The sequence below is a fragment of the Malurus melanocephalus genome, unplaced genomic scaffold (genome assembly GCF_030028575.1).
Source record: "Malurus melanocephalus ecotype Western Australia unplaced genomic scaffold, MMel_1.1 scaffold_1242, whole genome shotgun sequence".
NCBI classification, from domain to species: Eukaryota; Metazoa; Chordata; class Aves; order Passeriformes; family Maluridae; genus Malurus; species Malurus melanocephalus.
Genome location: NW_026624474.1, coordinates 19567 through 39693, shown reverse-complemented (window position 1 = coordinate 39693; position 20127 = coordinate 19567). Strand labels below are relative to the sequence as shown.

General features: G+C 38.9%; 1 protein-coding gene across 1 annotated transcript in view; it reads right to left on the bottom strand.

The window, feature by feature from the left end:
* Positions 1-20115, bottom strand: part of LOC130586658 (adhesion G-protein coupled receptor G2-like) — a gene marked incomplete at its 3' end in the record, with an annotated part of 42250 nt that extends 22135 nt beyond the window's left edge. The window contains exons 1-3 of the mRNA XM_057387533.1: positions 20052-20115; positions 11087-11205; positions 3836-4453 (exon numbers count right to left, since the gene is read on the bottom strand). Coding sequence (XP_057243516.1) covers positions 3836-4453; positions 11087-11204 — 736 coding nt within the window. The remainder of the gene's footprint in view (positions 1-3835; positions 4454-11086; positions 11206-20051) is intronic.
* Between the last annotated feature and the right edge of the window lie 12 nt (positions 20116-20127).

Genomic DNA, 20127 nt, shown 5'->3' with positions numbered 1-20127 from the left:
CAGAGGCAAAAGAGCCACACTGGGCACTGGGCACTTCCCATTTCTCCCTTCACCATTAAATTGCTGCTCCCAGAAGGAGGGAAACCTCCTTCAGGCTGAGCAATATAAAAAACAGAGGGCAACATCTTCATCTTGAAGSTTGGACAGGACAGTTTAGAGAAACTAAAAATGCCACAATATGCCCACTGAATTTTAATAAGGAAAAAAATGCAACCAGAAGCAACAGGGTAGAAGTGAGAGCACTGATATCACAAATGAGATGGCAGTGCTTTCTTGTCAGTGATACTATTTACAGCTGGGCCCAAAATAATCTGGTCTATTTATTCATTGACGTTTGTAAAAGATATCCCATCATCTCTGTGCTCCTTGCATAAATGCACAGTGTAACAGTTTGGATATTTGTATTTGGATTAAGAAAGTTACTGTTTAATGTATAACTTAAATGATTAATGTTTAAACAGTTCATTTCACTGTKAAGTTATTACTAAAGGCAACTTGAAAGTATCACATGTAAAAATGACAACCAAAGAGTTCGTACACACAGGTGATTAAAGTTTCCTTAGAACGATTTAGCACTCAAAAATATTTTTTTTCTTGCGTGTTCTTGAATCACCCCAAAYTTTAGATTATTTTGCAGACCTTTTTCTTGGATCATACAGAGACAATAGTGATACCATTCACATTGTCCACATTAAAGTATGTAGCTACAGAGSAATCATTCATCGAGGAACCAAGCTAAAGAAATTTTCCAAGGTTAGAATTTGAGTTAGTAAGCACATCTTTCTCCACTTACRTATTTTTAAATAGCAGGAGGTGATCTGTAAAGTGAGACACATTGAACCTGTGGCACTCTTTTCTCCATATCAGCTGGTACTTCTCACTCTGAGCAAGATGAGAATTATCAGAATAAGCTGAGGAATGTGTGTGGAGGGCCAGTGACGCACAGTGCATGGCCTGGCTGGCCCTGCCTGCACTATTTACATTTGCTCAGTGCCCAATGGCCACACCAAGCACCAGTATCACAACACTGCCACTGCAAGGACCAAGAGTTTCTCTTTAACTCAGCTCTAAAAGTTCCCTACTGAGAACCATTCGTCCAGGAAAGTGGGAAGCAACCAGATCCATCCTTCCTTAAATCTTCAGATTCATGAGATATGTGGCCACTGCAAAAGTAATCTCAGCCACTTCTGAGGAGTGAGCTACTCGGGTAAAGTCCAGCATATCTTTAAGTGCTAAGCATGTGTGTAAATCTTACTGGAATTAGAATTTTGATCCTTATTACACCTCACATGGTTAAGAGAAAATCAGATAAATTTTTGTAATCTGAAAAACTGTCATAAAAATAAATTATGAAACCTTAAGGAAAACAAGCAGAAGAGTCAACAAAAAGAAAGGCAGGAAACAGAGGTAAGGATATATAAGCTAATAATGTGATGCTAAGTAAATCTAGTCTTCATTAACAGAGTGAATCACTTCCAGTGGTTCACCAATTAGGCAGTGGCTTACACTGCACAAAGACTTTGGTTAAGCAAAGAAGAAATCACAGGAATTACAATAGCCTTTGACAGAATATTTTAGAAGTAATTGTTTTACGTAGGCACAAAATGCCAACCAGGTCACAAAAAAAATTCTGAAACTTGTCCTCAGGCACAATTATGACTGTAATGAACCACTTCCTTTTCACCTTTTGTGCCTACACAGGAGGCACAGCCCTTTCCTAAGATTTAGTYGTTTGCCAGTTATGTTCATTGCAGATGCAAAATTTGATCTTTCTGCAGACTTACTACTCAAAGTCCTTTGTTCTAACAAAAAACAGAAAAGTTTCTCAAATCAGGTGTTGAGAGAAACTTATTGAAAGAAAACCGATTGTAAGAGTAGTAACAACATCARTTAAAATCACCTGACATAGACTATTAGATATTCCTACAGTAAAAGCTTTGTTATCTATTGSACTGGTAAATATATGCTTTTCACAGGATGACTTGGGCAGGTAATCAACTAAAAATAATCTAACACAGAAGAGAAGCAAATAAACTGTTAAAAAATTCCACAAAGCTTCTCTTTGAAAAGCTGTATGTCTTTCTTGTACTCGTGTGGCTGCGCTTGGAGGAACACAGTCCTAAGGTGGAAAGGGAGAAGGAACATTCTGGGTGCCAGATCTTCAGTTTGGTACAAAGAAATTCTGAGAGAGGTACGTCTGGGTAGTGGGGTAAAGCTCAGTCAGAGTGGAACAAAAACAGAAAAGCTTATTATCTAGCAAATTATCTAGAGGAAATAACTTATATTTGACAGTAGAGATGATCTCTGCATTGAAACAAACCCCTGCCAACATAGTTACTCAGTTTGGCTAAGCCACAGACCTTTGGAAATGATACATCTCACACACTCACTAGAGAKCTCTTGCAGGTAGACAAAGGATTCCACAAGCTGTAAAACATGAATTCCAGAATCAAGCACTTGGGGCTGGAGCTGGGCATTGCCTGTTCAAGCTGCCCTGTGATTCTCAAGGAATCAATGTTCAGAGAAACAAGGAGGYTGTCCTTTCTGTGTTCAGTACAAGATAATCAGATGTTCCACTCTGACTCTGTACYTCTCTCAGAATTTCTTTGTACCAAACTKAACATCTGGCAGCCAGAATGTTCCTTCTCCCTTTCCACCYTGGGACTGTGTTCCTCCAAGCACAGCCACTCATGAGTACAAGAAAGACATCCTTTCTTCAGCTCCTTTCCCAAGTCACACAAATCAACAAAGATGTGCTCCTAATTACAGATCAGGGACAGCAGACACACTTCACTCATCACCAACCAGTGTTAGCAGCATTCTCCACAAGTCCTGCTTTGTTGGACACATTTCTTTCTCTCCCAGTAAAGGAAATCTGGTCACCTTATTTAAATGCCCTTACAGAGAAACTTTGAATCTAGTCCAGAATAGCAGTGGCTCTAAGATTATATAGAGAAAAGGTATTTTTGAATCTGCATGAAATGGATAGGTACATTTTTAAGGCTACAGGTGATGAAGATTAAGACTGGTGTCATAGTTAAACTGAATCACTGATGCTATTCAAAAATTTCAGGAAACAATCATATAGCTAGTCACATTAAAATATCTTAAGGGATAATATTGGTTCCTATGATTGATAAATTGGATTTCATCAAAGCTTAATTCAATTTTGTCTTTTTTGACAATAGATATTATAGCAAAAGCTAAAAATAAGATTATTCTCTTGCTTGAACACGATTTCTCTAAAAGTAAAATCCTGGTTTGGTTTGATTCAAAGGTTTTTATGGTTCTTTTTCAGGCCAGAGTGGAATTTTGAGAAATGTGTGATAAACCATTTAGTCATTTCAATAAAGGAGACATTATGATCCTGAAAAAGAGGAAGGAATTGGAACCTCCTATAATTTTTACAGATGAAGATGGTGTAACATGCCAGTAAAGCAGTGAAAAGTTGAACTCATTGAAATTCCAGCCCAGCAAATGTGYAGAATGAGAACCAGCAATTTCCTCTGTATTAATTCCCTGAACAGAAGGTGTGTAAATTAATTATTTTAAGATCACATTGATAAACGCCTCAATACTCCAAGGAGTTTTAGCTGCATGCATCCTGCTCTCATATTATATAAACAGTCAATAGACAGAAAAGTTGAAAGTCTAAAGGATTGACGCTGTACTTTTTCTTTTGGATAAAAACCAGCAAAAGCTGCAGGTCMTTACATGATCTCATCAAGAATTTAGCTAGAAATGATTAATAGACTGAGACTTTGTAAAATCTGGAACAGAAACACTAGACACACTGACTGAGTGACTAATTGAAAAACAATGCAGTGGTACTCACCACATGGTAAAGAGTTGTCCTCTTCTATTGAGGTGTTATAGGTCCAATCCTCCTTTCTCCAGCGGATAACCCCACTGTCCTGGCAGTCTGCAGACTGGCTCATATTTGCTTTGTCCCACATTCTGAACAGGTACAGCTCCCCTGTCATACCCCGGTGAGGTGATGCAGCTGTACCTTCCAGCTTTGAACAGCCAAGTAAGAACTGGCCTTTTGCRGGCAAATTCACTTTCCCTTTTAGTTTCTTGTGGAATTTTTCTGTTCCGTTTATGAATACCTTCATCTCCTCATTGTCACTTTTCCACTGGATACATATTTGGTTCCAAATGYTTTTACGAAGTCTTACTGATGTATTTATTTCATTTCCAAACAWCCAAATCTTTAATTTCCCATGATCTCCTGTAAGTCCCAGGTCATACTTATTTGCAGAGAGATTGGTGTGAAGAGTTTTTTGAGCATAYACATATGCTGTCCATTGACTGTTTGAGGAATACAGCTTCAGGTGCACACAGACAAGGAACTCTTTCAAGGGACGCAGAGAAATTCTTGATGACATACTCCATGGATCTTCACATGCAGTCTTAAAGACGGCTTTGTATCGCCCCAGGAAATCCTCCTGATCTAAATAAAGAAAAAGTGATTTGTAAAATGATWTAGTCTTAAAAAGGTTGTTTATATGAAAGTTATTCTTCCATATAGTACTGTCTCTAGGARTTTTCCTAGGAGTTTTCAAAACAACATATTAAGAAACAATCTTTTAACCTACTCCTTTGGATTTATTTTTGTGGTAGGGAGGTGACAAATTTAGAGGCAGTCGATAAATCCTAGATGCTCATGGAAGCTTTGAAGTAAAATTTATGCACAAGACCAAGGATGACCATGTAGAATCATACAATCATTTAGGYTGGAAAAGACCTCCAAGGTCACTGAGTCCAACTGTTAACCCAGCATTGCCAAGTTCACCACTAAATCATATCTACACATCTTTTAAGCACCTCCAGGGATGGACTCAACCACTTCCCTCTGCAGTTTGGTTCAATGCTCAAGCCCCTTCCAAGAAGAAATGTTTCCTAGTATACAATCTAAACCTCCCCTGGTGCCACTTGATGCCATTTCCTCTTGTTCTGTCACTTGTTACTTGGGAGAAGATGCTGACCCTACAACCTCCTTTAAGGCAGAGAGCAATAGGGTCTCCCATTAGCATTCTTTTCTCCAGGCTTAATAATCCCAGATCCCTCAGCTGCTCCTCACAGGACGTTTGCTCCAGACCCTTCACCAGCTCCGCTGCTTTTCTCTTGACTTGCTCCAGCACCTCAAAGTYTTTTTCTTAAAATGAAGGGCCCAAAACTGAACACTGGATTTGAGCTGTGGCCTCACCAGTGCCGGGTAAAGGGGACAATCCCTGCCCTGGTCCTGCTGGTCACACCATTGATGATCCAGGCCAGGTGCCACTGGCCTTTCTGAACATCTGGGCACTGCTGGCTCATGTTCAGCAGCTGTTGATCAACACCTCCAGACCCTTTTCTGTCAAGCTGTTTTTCAGCCACTCTTCCCCAAGCCTGTAGTGCTGCATGGGGTTGTTTTGTTCCAAGTGCAGGAGCTGGCACTTGGCCTTGATGAACCTAATACAACCCAGGATTRWTTCTTCTCATTCTTTCAGCTCAGGSCACTGGGTACTCTGAGACTGAGGCAAAGAAAGAATGAAGTACACCAGCCTTTTTCTCATCCTTTGTCATTACATTTCACCCTTCATCCAATGAAGGCTGGAGATTCTCCTTAGCCCTTTTATCACTAACATATTTATAAAAKCATTTTTATTGTTTTCTATGGCAGTAGTCAGATTAAATTTTAGTTGGGTTTTGGCCCTTCTGCTTTACTCCCTGTCTAASCTTAAGCCATCCTTGTAGTCATCCTGAGTTTCCTGCCCCTTCTTCCAAAGGTTATAAACTCTTCCAYTGTTCCTGAGCTCCAGGCACAGCACTCTGCTCAGCCAGGCTGGTTATCTTCTGTACTGGCTCATCTTTCAGCAGAGGATGATCTGCTCCTGCCCCTTTAAGATTTCAGTCTTGAAGAAGAATGTCCAACCTTCCTGGACTCCTTTGCCCTTCAGGACTGCTTCCCAAGAGACTCTGTCAACCAGTCCCCTAAAAGCCTCCCTTCTGGAAGTCCAAGGTGGCAGTTCTGCTGACTCCCCTCCTTACTTCTCCAAAAATTGAAAACTCATTATTTTGTGATAGCTGAAGCCTCCAACCAGCACATCATCCAACCAGCACATCATCCAACAACCCTCTCTGTTCATAAACAACAGCTCCAGCAGGGCACATTCCCTATTAATCAAGTCATCTCAGACAATGCCCTAAACATTGAATCTTGATCACAACTGTTCAGTTCTTGCAGGTGTCTCATTTCCTTCACTGTCCCAAGACAGAAAAGGACAGACTTTTGTGACTGTAGATGTAAACTCTTTAGAACTGACTCTTATTTAGTGGAAATAAGCACACTCCAATCACACAATCATTATCATGGTTGCTTGCTTTATGGTGCACACATCAGCAACAAATKAAGAAAAAGTTCCTTTGGAATGTGAAATAGAACAACAGAAAAATGAAACAACCTGGCAGATGCTCAGCCAGTGCAAGAGAACACGTTACTGACACCTTTAAGGAGATCATTATTTATCAATATATGAGAGATCTTATGTACTCTCTGGAGCATATATGGGATTCATCATGATTGSTCAGGGTTGGGAAGCAGAAAAAATATCAGCCAGCCAACATAGGAAAAAACCCTTTTCCATTAGTTCTCCTGTAAGAAGACAAACTTCCAGGCAGCTTGGATCAGGGTGTTTTTTTCCAGGGCAGGTTATATTCCTAGTCCTAGTYAGCTGTCAAGATCACAGCCAGCTCTTCTGTAATGTTCTCAAGCGAGCAGAGCTCAGCTTTCACCAGGCCAGTTCTGACAACTTTTCTGTCTCTTGACCTCTTGGCTCTCAAATTTCTTTTCAATAGCAACAAGTAAAAACAAGAAGAAAGTTCCTAACTTCCAAGTGCAACCTGATGGGTACAAGTGACCAGAAAAAGTYTGAAACATAAAATAAATCAATCCAATTTCATGGAAAGTCATTGATACCTATTCTTGTTGCATCCTATAGATTTGAGACTCTTTCTAGCAAAAGCTCGTGGGCATTTTTCACAACCCTGAATCATTCCTGAACTTCAACATACATCATGGAAGTGCTATGCAAGGCTATAGACCAAACAAAAAAACTCTCTGGGCAGAAGCAGATAACTAGCAGACAGTGGATTTTGAATGGTRAGTTAATCCTTAGATTGGTTTTAAATGGCAATGGATAAAAAGAACATACCTGACCACAGAGTGAGCAGTAGAATTACTTCCCCCCTGCCCAACCCAACAGCATCAATTCACTCATTCAATCTGGCCACTTGTCAGAGTCTGAAAGCAAAATCTGGGATGATCAGCTAAGACCACTTCTGCATGGAAAACTGATTTTTAAAATGACTTAAGAGCTGTATGAGGAAGACTGGATGGGAGGGGAAAGTGTCATAAAATATGAGATTTTTAGATATAGGTTCAAATGTACCTACCTTTTAAATTAAAATTAAAACAGATCTACCTCCTTACAGCATGAACAGATCATGAAGAAACTGATTTTATAAAGGAAACAGCCAGTTAGTTACATGCCAACGCTGGTGACACAGTCTTTCCAAATAAAAAAAAATTTGCTCAAGTCTTTCATTATTAAGTAGAAATTTTGCTGAAGGTTTTGAAAGCCTTGATGCAGCAGCTGTTTCTCAGACAGTGTATGTCAGACATACACTCATACAGCCTCCAAAATTCCTGTAAGAGATCTTGGGCATGCAGAGACGACCAAATTGACTGGTACAGGAAATTTCCGCAGCTTCAAAACTTGAAGTCACTATTAACTATCCAAATTGACAGACTGGAATTACATTCCTGAGCAAAAATATTCATCAAAACTTTAAGTATCATCAGCAGACTTGGTTTCGGAAATGAAAGAATTCTGAGAGTCTTGATTTCATGTTAAGCACTAAATCAGTGTTGATGTGTCAATAGTGAATTAAAGGGCTGCTAAATTCTATTGCATTCTTTAGGGGAGTTGTCACTTTAAAGTTGTCAAGGGAGCCAGAGTGGACAGAAACTTGCAGATGAAAACAGTCCTAAGACAGGTAGCCAACAGAAATGATGCAAAATGAGATCAATCTGCTGACGATTCTMCTGGTTGGCCTTATACAATCCAAAAAGACTGCTGTTGATCAATATGCAAGGCTTGAAGAATTAACTTAAACTAAGAAAAGTGTTTACATAGAGAGGTCTACCCTTCTGAAAACTGAAAAGCTGGCCCACTTTGTTCTAAACAGTTATGCCAAAAACAGTGCCAGAAAGGGATGACAAAGCTAACAGAAAAGACACTGATACTATCTGAATTGTTACAAGAAAGGGTTGGAAATTTTAACATGCTGTATCYACCCAAAGAATGCTGAAAAAGCACAAAGGAAATCTTAATCATAGTCAGAAAATGCACTTTGCTGTTCCAAGTGAGTGCAGTACAGCATTACGTTAGAAATGAATTATCAGCATTATCTTAACTAAGTCTCCTCGCTATGTGGGTGGGTGCAATGGAAGTGGGAGAGGACATTACAGYAAAGCCTTCAGAAGATCTGTTAATCATCACTTCTTTTCTCTAGCAATGGTGCTTGTGGGCTGTGACCCACCCTTGACCATAGAACTGAGGAGCTGGAACTGCCTGTGCTTGGACAATGGCATTCCTGGTTTATAATTTGTGTCCTTGGGTCCARACAATACAAACCACTCAGAAAAGGAGCCATCAGCATACCTTTATCACCACAGAAAAGGTAGCATGGTAGAAAGAATGCTTCAAACATCTCCAGAGAAAGAAAAATAGGAGGAAAAAATAAATAATGGTAATATTTTTGAATGTTTAAAAAAAAATCACAATTTTGAGGGAAGGAAACTCCATGCAAAGTAATCATGGGCTGACTTTTCAATGTCTTTTGCTGTATTGGGGGACATAAGCCTTTTCAGAAATGTGAATTTTTTTCTTCTTACTATACTTCACTTTAATAAATGCAAAACCTGGGAGTTTTACTCTCACTAAAACTAAAAGCATATACTTACTAAGCATATTCTCTTAAGCCCTAAGAGAAATCCTGAAACATATGCACATACTTCCAAATGTTTAAAATAAACCTTCTGAGAGTGACAACATAAACCAAAAATGCAATCCCTTGCTTTTTTCTTAACATTTTTATATAGTGATAACTGATAACTTTACAAGAGATAGCTAACTGTAGGTATTTAGAATTAGACTTACAGGAGCAGATTCTCTCAGTACATAAGCACCAGGGTTATTTTCTTTATATTGCTAATAACCACTGTATCAGTACAGCTGAGCACTCACACAGTCAGGAGTTCTCTTGAACAGAAATAGTCACAAGTTTATGTATCTGCAAAATCTGGCTTCTAACTAATAACAACAATAGTCATTAATGTCCTTGCAAGTGTTTGCTGCCTGGGACACATTTGGCTCACTGCAGTCCATTACATTGACATCAAAAGACTTCTATACTCACACATTCCATCTACAGCTCATAACTGTTCTTTTAAAAAGTTTAAAACTCTCAACTTTCTACATGTGGGTCACTTGATTCTGYTGAATGTTCTGAAAATCTGAAGTCAAGAACTGTTTCCTCAAAATTAATTTCATCCCTCCATTTTATTCACAGTTCTATTTGGTTAGCTGGGGGTAAACAACGTGACAATATCCAGCATCCTGAGCATCAGAAAGAACACTGTTTGTTTTTCTACATTTATATTTTTTGGAGAACACAAACACACTTTGGCACTTCAGATGAGRAGAGAATTGAGTGGAGATGGTGCTGACAGTACTAATAGCCTAAAACAAACAAAAAAAAAAAAACAAGCAACAAAATAGGGGGAAAGAACAAAGTCTTGTGTCAGTTTAGCTTTTCTTGAAGATTACTGACTTGAAAGTGATACAAAAGTGAAAAACACAATCCCTCTTTGCTTGCTTCCTCAGAACTTTAGATGCAGTCAAATTTTCCCTGGAAAAAGTCTTGTATGACATCTGTCCACGTGCTGAGCAGCTCTGTCCTTTTTACTATTTAAAGTACAAGAAATTAAAACCTCTCCATCTTAGTAGCAGTTTTATCACCTCAATCTCACATTCTCTCTCCATAGAAACATTTTATGAAAATTGCTATATTTGGAGAACTAAGAGTCAGAATTAGTSTAGTCTGTAACCTATGAAATCTCATAGCTCATACACTGTCATAAAGCAGGCATACTTAAATTTTAAAAAAGTAGGGAGTAAATACGAGCTGCAAGAAGTTCTGACCTAGAGCAAAATAACATGCCACGAATGCAGCTTCTGAAACCAGCCATTGAGTCAGTACATGGCAAAAAAAMCTCTCRATTTTTTAATACACTAAGCAYATTATTAACACAATAAATGTATCACATACTACTGATATAAAGATAATAATTGTCATTCATAAAGCTTTCTTATCAGCACCCTAACGACAGAYTAACCAYCAGTTTACAGAACAGCCAGGAAAACACACAAATTATTTTACCTCACTTTATTCGACTTTACCTCACACAAAAGCATCACCATGTCAGTTATCCAATTTGTACAAGAACCTCATGAATTTATTTTTCATTTACTCTTATKTAAAGAGCATAAACTGCCAAGTTCAAATATTTTGGACCTTCCTACYTTTTCCTCAGTCATATTCAGATCCACAACCAAGAGCTATGCAGGAGATGCTCTACACTCACACACTCAAACAATCAAGGTGGTGTCAGATCAAAGGATCTTGTGGTGTTTTCATAAGAGCAGTGTAAAAGGTTTAATAACAAGTTCTGAAAATTGTAATGCTTCCAGTTCAAAGMAAACAGCAATGACGTGATTTGTCTTGTTATTACAAATTGTGCAACCTCTCCTCATGCATAGTCTAGAAGTTACTACCAATGATTTTTTRTGAAAACATAAAAAGCATCCAAAATGCTAAGCACCAACTGTTTCATTTCTTGTTAGTGACAGTCTTTCCTCTTGATTTCAAGAGGCAAAAACTTGCCTGTTCTAAATATATCTGAAAGTCCTATTCATCAAGACTAATGCTATTTATTTGGAATACCAACACTAGACAAATKGGGAAAAAATTCTCTTACCTTTGCTTGCTGTAGCCAGGAACAACTGAAGTAAAAAGACTGCTTGAACWATCCTGAATCTCAAGAAAATGTCCTGTATTCTGCCAACACAGCAGTGCTGTTTTCCCCAGGCAACCATTCTAGAATAAATAAATAAAAAAATAAAATAAACCACAATGACTAGAAAACATGTAGGTGTGTGGACATTATGATAAAATATGTTTCCAACTTAAGTCTTTTCAACCTTGTTATACTATTGGGTACACATTGCACAGAAATGCACAGATATTCTGTATATTGCCAAGACACTAAGAGAGCTGCTTCTGAAAGGAAAAAAAACCCAAACCCAAAAAAATTCACTCATGCTTTAATTCTCCAAAGACCCACAAATATACGAGAGCATGGCCATGACTACTTGCACCAATGACACTTTCAACATTTGAAAAACAAACAAAACCCTCCAAAGATTCACACACAACAACAAAAAACCCAACTCAACACTGACAGAGCAAGCACAGAGAGGTTATCCAGAAAGATTTATTAATCTCAGAAAGTATCTCTTCAGTCCACTATGTGTTCTCTCGTGTGACACTTTAACACCACTGTTAACTCCCAAGCAAGAAGCAAGATTTGATTCCCAATCCTCACATTATTATGAAGGCAAGAAGTTATTGCAAGACAAAAAAAAGAAATGCCACAAATCACTGAGGGCAGCAAGTTCAGGGTATCATGAAAACCTGGTCTGTCCACATTTCTTCCTAGTGATGGATGGAATTTGCCTTCTATTATAAGAGATACCATTCTATGAAATATTTTTTTAAGATCTTCTCAAATTAAAGGTACATCTCAATATTTTGCACGCTGAAAGAAACACTGAGGTACTCTTAAATAAAATAGCTTTATGGTAGAACAGAGCATTCTGCCYGAAAGCAGTTTAACTTTGCCATCACAAATTTCAAGTGTATTGGCCAGCACTCCCACTGCTCACAAACTGCATCCTGCTGCTCATACGTGTCAGGCTGCAGCAGGTTCCCTTCTTTTAGCCACTGTAAATGGTGAACACTTTCAGGAGTTTCAAATTTTTTAAGGTGAGGGCTAATTTTTTTTTTAAAGCATTCACACAAATGTAGGTATTTATTAATATACCATAGTTACTATGGGCTGAACTCTGCAAGAGAAGTGCCAGAAAAACAGTGAAGTTGCTAAGTAATTGAAATGTTGGAAACTGAGTAAATGCACATGCAAGTAAATTATACACATTTAACAACATAACACAGAAAGCATAAAGCAAAGGCTTTTTAAAAATTAAGAGCACTGCAACATTATTGCCAGTGTTTTCAAGAATTATGCATCATACAGTACTTCTAACAAATATATGCTAAAACAATGGTAATATCTAATATACACAATTCTATGCAAGAATAGATCAAAACCAAACAAAAACAACTAAAAAGAGGCAAGAAATGGCAAAGGTGGGCTAGCTTTCTAAAGATCCCCAGGAAACATGTTCAAACCTGTCCTCAGCTTGCTTCTCTAAATGCCTAAAAATCATGTATGAATAAAGTTGTTCAGTCAGGAAACTAAGYAGCAGAATTACATTAATGATCCTAAGAACCTGATAATGAAAACTATTGTGCTTAAATACATTGATAACTTCAAGGCCTGTGCATCTACAATACCATTTCCTAAGATTAAAAGAGATGCTAACTCAAAAACTGTGTGTCCTTTCTTTGCTTACTCACACTTCCCATTCYAGTGGCAAATCAGGCCACTTCCAAGCAAAATCAAGCTGCATATCTATTTTTCCACTTTATGAGGTAATCTTTTGTACATGAAACCATCCATCCATAGTGAAGTATTTAGACAACAAAAAAAAACCACAAATTCCAGTATTCCTTGTCTCTACTACCTAGACACCAACAGGTAAAATGTTTATGGGATGGAGCCCAAAATACTCAGTGGCATCCACAAGTGTAGGTAGCCATGGATGCTGGCAAGYAATGAGGCAAGCTGCTTGCTTTGTGTCACATATGATGCTGATTTGATCTCATCTGGGGGTTTTTGRCATTGGTCTCACCTCCTGAGATGGSCCTGGCAAAGACAAGTAGGGATAGAATTACAGCTTCTTGTTCACTGAACACAGTCACATCAAGAACTCTGAAACTATTCAAAACTACGAATGAAAATTAATGATCCTGGGCAAAGCAATAAAATCCAGATAGCAGGAACTGAGTAAATGTGTAAAGAGAAATACTGATATGGTCACAGCTCAAATGACTTTTTGCAAGACTTTGGACAGTTACACTAGGTCAAGATTTGTTGATGCATTTTCAATAGGATTAAAGACAAAGACAGTGGAAAATAAAAATACAGCTGTTTGTTCTATAATGTATTTTGTTAAATTAAATTTCACAATTTCTGTTGAAAATACATATTTACTGGCAGTCTTTAACATTTAACAAACTATTAGTTTTTCATGTTAAGTTTTAGTCAGAGCAGGTTCTCACTGCCAATGCAGAGTGATAAATAAACAGTTGGTTACAGAAAATTCTGCTGGAAATCATGATCCAAAGCAATCACTCATTTACTTCCAAACATGCTGCCTACTGCTGCACTTCAAACTGTTTTGTTCAAATCACACTTATTTCATCCGTAGTCTTTGGGTCCCATTCTGTTTTCTGTAGTCATCCCCTACYAAGATTTCTGATTTCAATGAAAGTATTTCCCAAATTTATAGAAGTTACTGTTGRGGAGGAGACTAGTAATGAATGGCAAGCTTCTGGCTGCTGTTCTGTGACATTCTGCCTTATTTAAATCTATWCCAGGTGATAAAAAGCTAACAAGAGCAAGAGAAACACATCATACTGCCCAGGTATGAGAACTTCTGGATGTCTTTTCTTTCAGAAATGTAAGCCTGTAGACTTCTTCCATCAGCTCTTTATATTTTCCAGACTGGAACCAAAATGCAGTAAAGTTTTTATGTTATTTTTAAATTTTGGCTGAAACAACTTAGATGTAATAGGGAGGACACTTATGATGGAAACTCTTGTGTCACAGTAAATCTTGGCACATACAGTATTCRCTGACTTAACAGCAGAACTAGCACCATTGATTTTAAAATGTTGTTCCATGGGGGGGAGGGGGGTTTATGTGTTTTTCCAGAAGATGGTAAGAGGATTATTACTGTCTGATAGTAACCTGGTTTTCATTAATTTTCTCCAGTGTTAACCATGTCTGCAAAAATTGTATTCTACAGTCACCATGTTCATACAGTCACTTTATGTAGAACACCAGCATTTTCTAAGACTGTAATGTGTTCAAGCACCTTCCTTCTGATATAAATCTTTACTGTTTTCAAAGATATTAAATATTTTATTTTTTAGTAAGTTGGCGTAGAGAGAGCAACACGCCACTTAGTTACAGACATCAGTCATCTGCAAAACTCTCAGCTTGTTGATTCAGTTCTTAGCAGAACTGAACAGGAGGAAGAACCCTCTGAGAAATCCATTCTTTTGTTTAGTCTTTCAACTGTTGCAGTATAGTGCCATTAGAAAGACTTTTAAATGTAYTTTATATTACAAATACCAAGATTTGCAAGCCAAAGTCTGCCTTTACTTCAATGCACAGATTTCCCCTTAGATTCATGCAAAAATGCAAACTTAATTACTAAGGCCTGTGTAAGTGAATTCAGTAATGTAATATGCTTTTGGATGCCTCTCCATTACGGACCTCAGTGCCAAAAAAACCCCACTTTTGGTATTTAATTTTCTGATATAGCAACTTGTGTCCTATGTAGTTAAAAAAATGGGACAGGAGACAAGTACAAGCAATTTTTTGTTCCCTCTTATCCAGACTGTAAATGTTTCACCTCCTCCTATCCAATYGTCACCTGGGAGATGAGCAAGAGGCCTCTCTCTTGCTCTTATAAAAGTTTTACACTATGCAGGAAATCCTTGTCTGCATGGTGTTTTCCCTCAAGAACACAGTATAACCCACACCCCCTATTAATTCTAGAGCAAACTAAAAAGCCCTTCAGTGACAATGGCTGAGCAGGTTTCCTCTTRAAAGAGTTTACAATGAACTGATGAAGTAAGAAAAGCAGAGATGCAATAAAAGTATTACGATTGTCACAAGTCTGATTATTTCAACTTTAGGAACATTGTTTATATTTTCATTAACACTTTGGGGTATGGATGTATATAGGTTTTATGGAGGGGGAAACAATAAAATGTGTTCATAGAGCAGAAGACTGAAAAATACAACGAAGACCACACAAAGGTTGGTGCATCAAAAAAGATTAAAGGAACCCTGAGCTGTGTAAAAGCATAAGAAACAGTATACAGACATATAAGCACAAAAAAMAAAACAACCAAAAAGTTTTCAAAAACCTTTGTATTCAATTACAGGACTTGATTTGATGCACAGAGAAAGAGGGAAGGACAAAGAGTTTTCTAAACCTCAAGTATTCATATCAGTGAACAATGTAAGCAGGCTCTGAGGARTCAACTGAGGACTAGGCCTGCCAAAAGAAGACTGTCCAGCTCATGCTTTCAATTTTCCCACTTAAAATAAAAAAATTTTAAAAAAAGAGTTCTGAATGTTTCATCTTACTGTAAGTGGGGGAAAATAAATAGTTGTTTCTGCTCAGTTTACACTTTTCTTCCCTACTCCCCTGTCCAAGCTCTCTTGGCTTGAACAGCAACACCCTAAAAAAGAAATTACACTGTGATTTCATCCTAAGCTTCACTTTATGGACTTAACAGGATCTTGGAGCTTGCACTTGGAGCTGTTAAAATTTCTCTGGAAGCTTAGGAGMACAATCTTTGGTGAAGGTTTTTGGTTGGGGGAGGGCTGGTTGTAACAATCTCTCAGATTGTTTCAGTCAAGAGCCCAATGACCAAGATAAACAGTTTGTACCAAAGAAATAAAACTTATCAGTTTGGAAAGCTGGATGCACTGAAGCAAACATCTTCCAAAGYCCCACYAAAACTCTGATACAGAACACGGCAYCACYACCCTATACAGCCTAAGGAAAYACAGTCACATTGGCACTTCAGTCTCCATWTGGGGTAAATATTTAAGGAACTTCTATGAAGACATTGTAGGAAACAAGGTTATTCCAGACCAGCATTCTGGGTCTACTTTAGCACTACTCCTCCCCAGGGTTCGATGTGAGTCTCTGCAAGGGGACAGGAAATGCTATCATTGCCCATATTAAACCACTTCAACTGAAACAACTCAGTCAATAGCAAACATTAGTAAATACTTGAATTGTCAAATTGAAAGTCATCACACACGTGAGTAGATGACYTGAAAGCAACTTCAGAACAGTTTATTTAAACCTGAACCATTCCTGTGTGCAGCCCCCAAAATGCATCAGATCAAAAAATTCACTTTGTACAACCACATTTCACATGGCTTTTTTCATCATCACCACCTCTATTAAAAAAAATAGCGACTAGCCTTCTCAGAAATAAACCACAATAACCATATCGCTGACTTGCCAAAACATAGATGAGGGTGACAGAAATAAAGCATTTTTAATTCAACTTTTACGAACACTTGGACTATGCTATGAATAAGTAATGGTGGAACAGTCACTTCAAAACATAAATCCCATCAGAAACCCATTCAGTCAGCTTACGTCCATAATTAATTTGGACCCAAAGAAACAAAGATATTCAAAGTCTGGTTGGGAAATTAARTGTGGAATTTGGCAGCAATCACCATTGAGCATGCCCAAATGTCTAATAAATCCAGGCAGAGAGGCACAGTAACTTTTTTCTTTAAATAAAGGGACTAATTAAGAGAATATTTTGAACACTACAAGCATCAGYAAAAGATGCTGAGTTTTGTTATGTGTGCACAATAACATTTCCATAATTATAATAATACATTACCCCTTGTCTTTCTAATTCTGCCATTTTTAAATGTGTCACATCTTGTCAAACATGTCAACTTCTGGCAAACCCTCTGAAGGATCTCTTAGACCTTAACTCCTCAATGATTCCTTTAAGGAAGACCATAAATGAGAACACCATAAATGAGARCACCATAAATGAGAAMAGTGCTTAATTTGTGAGGGGTTCTTCTTTTTTGGTAACTAAAGCATCACTTGAGGTACTCATGTAAATTACAGAAAACAAATACTGTGATAAACTCTAGTAATTTTCTGTAAATTCTACAGACTGAAAAAGTCTTTTAAGCAGATTGGGGAACTTTATAAAATATTTCTCTTCTATGTAYTGCCTCATTTAGTATAACTGACATTCTACAGTTTTCTTTTAAAACAAAAAAAAACCTAATCATGTTACTAAATATAATTTTCCTTTGAGATCTTAAGAACACTGTATTCAAGTAGCCAGCAAAGGAGGGCCTAGAACAGAACAACAAAATCACATTTTTATAAGGCAGTAGCTGAAAAGCAGCTGTTGTGTCAAACAGTATTTATATTTCTGTGCTGCAGCACTCATCCATAAAGGAAAGACAGAAAATGCTGAGTCTAGGGCTTGAACTKCCAGATACACTTGTAAAATCTTCTATTAGTTCCACTGCAAAACACCTGCAATGAAACTGTCCTGAAGCTAAAGTAGGCAGCACTCACAGGTTGAGGACCTGTGGTATACAAAATGTTAAGATCACAGTGAAGACAAATCTGTGTAACTCATGTAGGGAAGAATTTGAGATCTGTTTTTTTTTGTCTTTGATTTAATATCAGCTACAAAAGATCCTTTGTCCATCCTGAATAACAATAAATTTCGTAAGTATTTTGTCACAAAAGGAATGCAAGAATCCCAAGTAACTGATTCATATTAATTACCCTATAGCTACACAAGCCTTTTTCATGGAGCAATTATAGATCCTTCCCACACTGTAACTCCACCAGGAATTTATGACTGGGAAGAGKAAGAGCCTCATAACCTTGAGCACCTATCTAACAAATGAAAACAATCAACTCCATTCATGTTCACAAGCTGAGAAGCACCTACCAACAAATGAATATTCTCTAAGTCCTTGCATTTGGAAAAGAGCAAAGCTTTTAACTGAACCTAGATAAAAAACCACCAGTAGAAAGCTAACATTTCAGGCCAAATAACAAACCTTATTCATGCTAATTTTTACATTGAAGTCTATGAGATTACTTGCATGAGCTACCCTTATTTTGGCCTTCAAATAATCTAATCTAGTATTCCACTGACAACATAAAACTTCAAACTCAAGTGTAGTGATCAGTTTTAAAGCTASACTGCATTTGCCAAGATGACTGTTACATACTAAAAACTAAAAATGGTCTAAATTCGACAAGAGTTATTCGCCCATTAAGTCCAAAACTTTCTCAATCTGCCAACACTCTACAGTTACTAGTGGAAGACCTGACTAAAAGAACTCATGGCATAAAAAGTATAAATTGAGTAATTAACTTGAGAATGGCAATTTAGTCTTTCATCTCTCTCCAACTGGCCCTAATCTGAGCCAATTTCTGTTGATGTATTAAAAACAGAAGTTTGACTTTAAATTTGGAAGGCACTGAAGGAAAAAGAAAATGCTAACAAACTCCATTTGATCTACAGAATTACTCTAAGATACTAAAGTAGTATTACTAAAGATACCAATAACTAGTTCACTAGGTATCATAGAAATAACATAGTATTATCTTGCAGTTGGTAGAAAATTTTATGGCCACTATTTGTATCTGAGCAAATTTTGTTTATGTGCAATTTCTTTCCTGCATCTTCTTTCAAAGCATTTCACTTTAGACATTTGCCTTCATCATTAAATTAAAAAGTCTGCTTCCTTGCTAGGCAAGTACTTGGAGATCCTCCCAAGCAAAGATGTATTTTTTGTTCTTTAGTTTAATTCAAAATAACACAGTGAAAGCAACAGAGTCCAGTGGTGTTATAAAGACTACTCATGAACGGTAAAACCTATAGATTTGCAAAGCAAAAGTAAATTCAGTCAAGGAAGGATGCTTCCAGTACACTTAGCCAGTGGACATGACCAAAAAACCCAGAGAACCCTTCTCTTAGAAATAATTCTTGTGCACAAAAAGGTGACTCTGAAGACATCCTTTTCAGTGATACAGGCTTCTTTGCAGAATATATATATATTAAAAAAAAAAAAAAGCAGGGAAAACTTTTGGGCTGGATATATTCTCTGCACCCGCTCCCATAGAAAAAAAAAAAATCCCCCACCCAGTGTAGCAATATCGTCCCAACGGGACACCACCCCGTCTCTCCGTCTAAACCGCATTCAAACCCCACCGACCTCTGCCAAAATCACTCACTCTTTAAGCCAATTTAAATACATTACTTAATGTTTCTCGCCGTTGATTWAGCGTTTAAAATAATGCTGGAAAGCAGACTTTTCCGCCAGCAGCAGCAGCACGGAGAGCTGTACCCGGTGAGGGGCGCGGTGCTGCTCCGGACGAGCCGGGCCGCGCTCCCGCAGCCCCTGAGACCGGCACCGGCCCGGCACGAGTCCCAACGGGCCCGGCCGCACCGCGGGACCGTCCCGCTCAGCCCCCGAGCCGCAATGCSCTCCAGGGCAGGGCCCGGGACCGAGCGGAGCCGCTGGTCCGGGCGGTGGAGGGCAGAGCTCCCCGACCTGCGCTCCTCCGTYCACCGCCACCACGGGAGCTCCCCGCCCTCACCTCCCTCGTCCCTGCGGGGAGAGTCGGCGGCAAAGCCCATCCCGAGGGAGCCTGTGCCTGCCGGCCCCTCAGCGCCGCTCACCYCCACCCGGCTCWGCATTRCTGCCATCCCCGCAGTTCCCCGYGCTGCCGATCCCYCCCGGCCCCTCAGCGCCGCTCACCTCCACCCGGCTCAGCATTGCTGCCGATCCCTCCCGGCCCCTCAGCGCCGCTCACCTCCACCCGGCTCAGCRTTRCTSCCAYCCCCGCMGYTCGCCGCGCTGCCGATCCCTCCCACCCTCGGGAGACCCCCCCGCCTCCGGCCGCCCCTGCTCCCGCCAGCCCGCAGCCGCTCACCTGGCGCCGGGCGGCCGCCCGTCCCCTCCGTGCTGTCCCCTCCGTGCTGTGCTCTCCCGTCCGTGCTGTCCCGTCC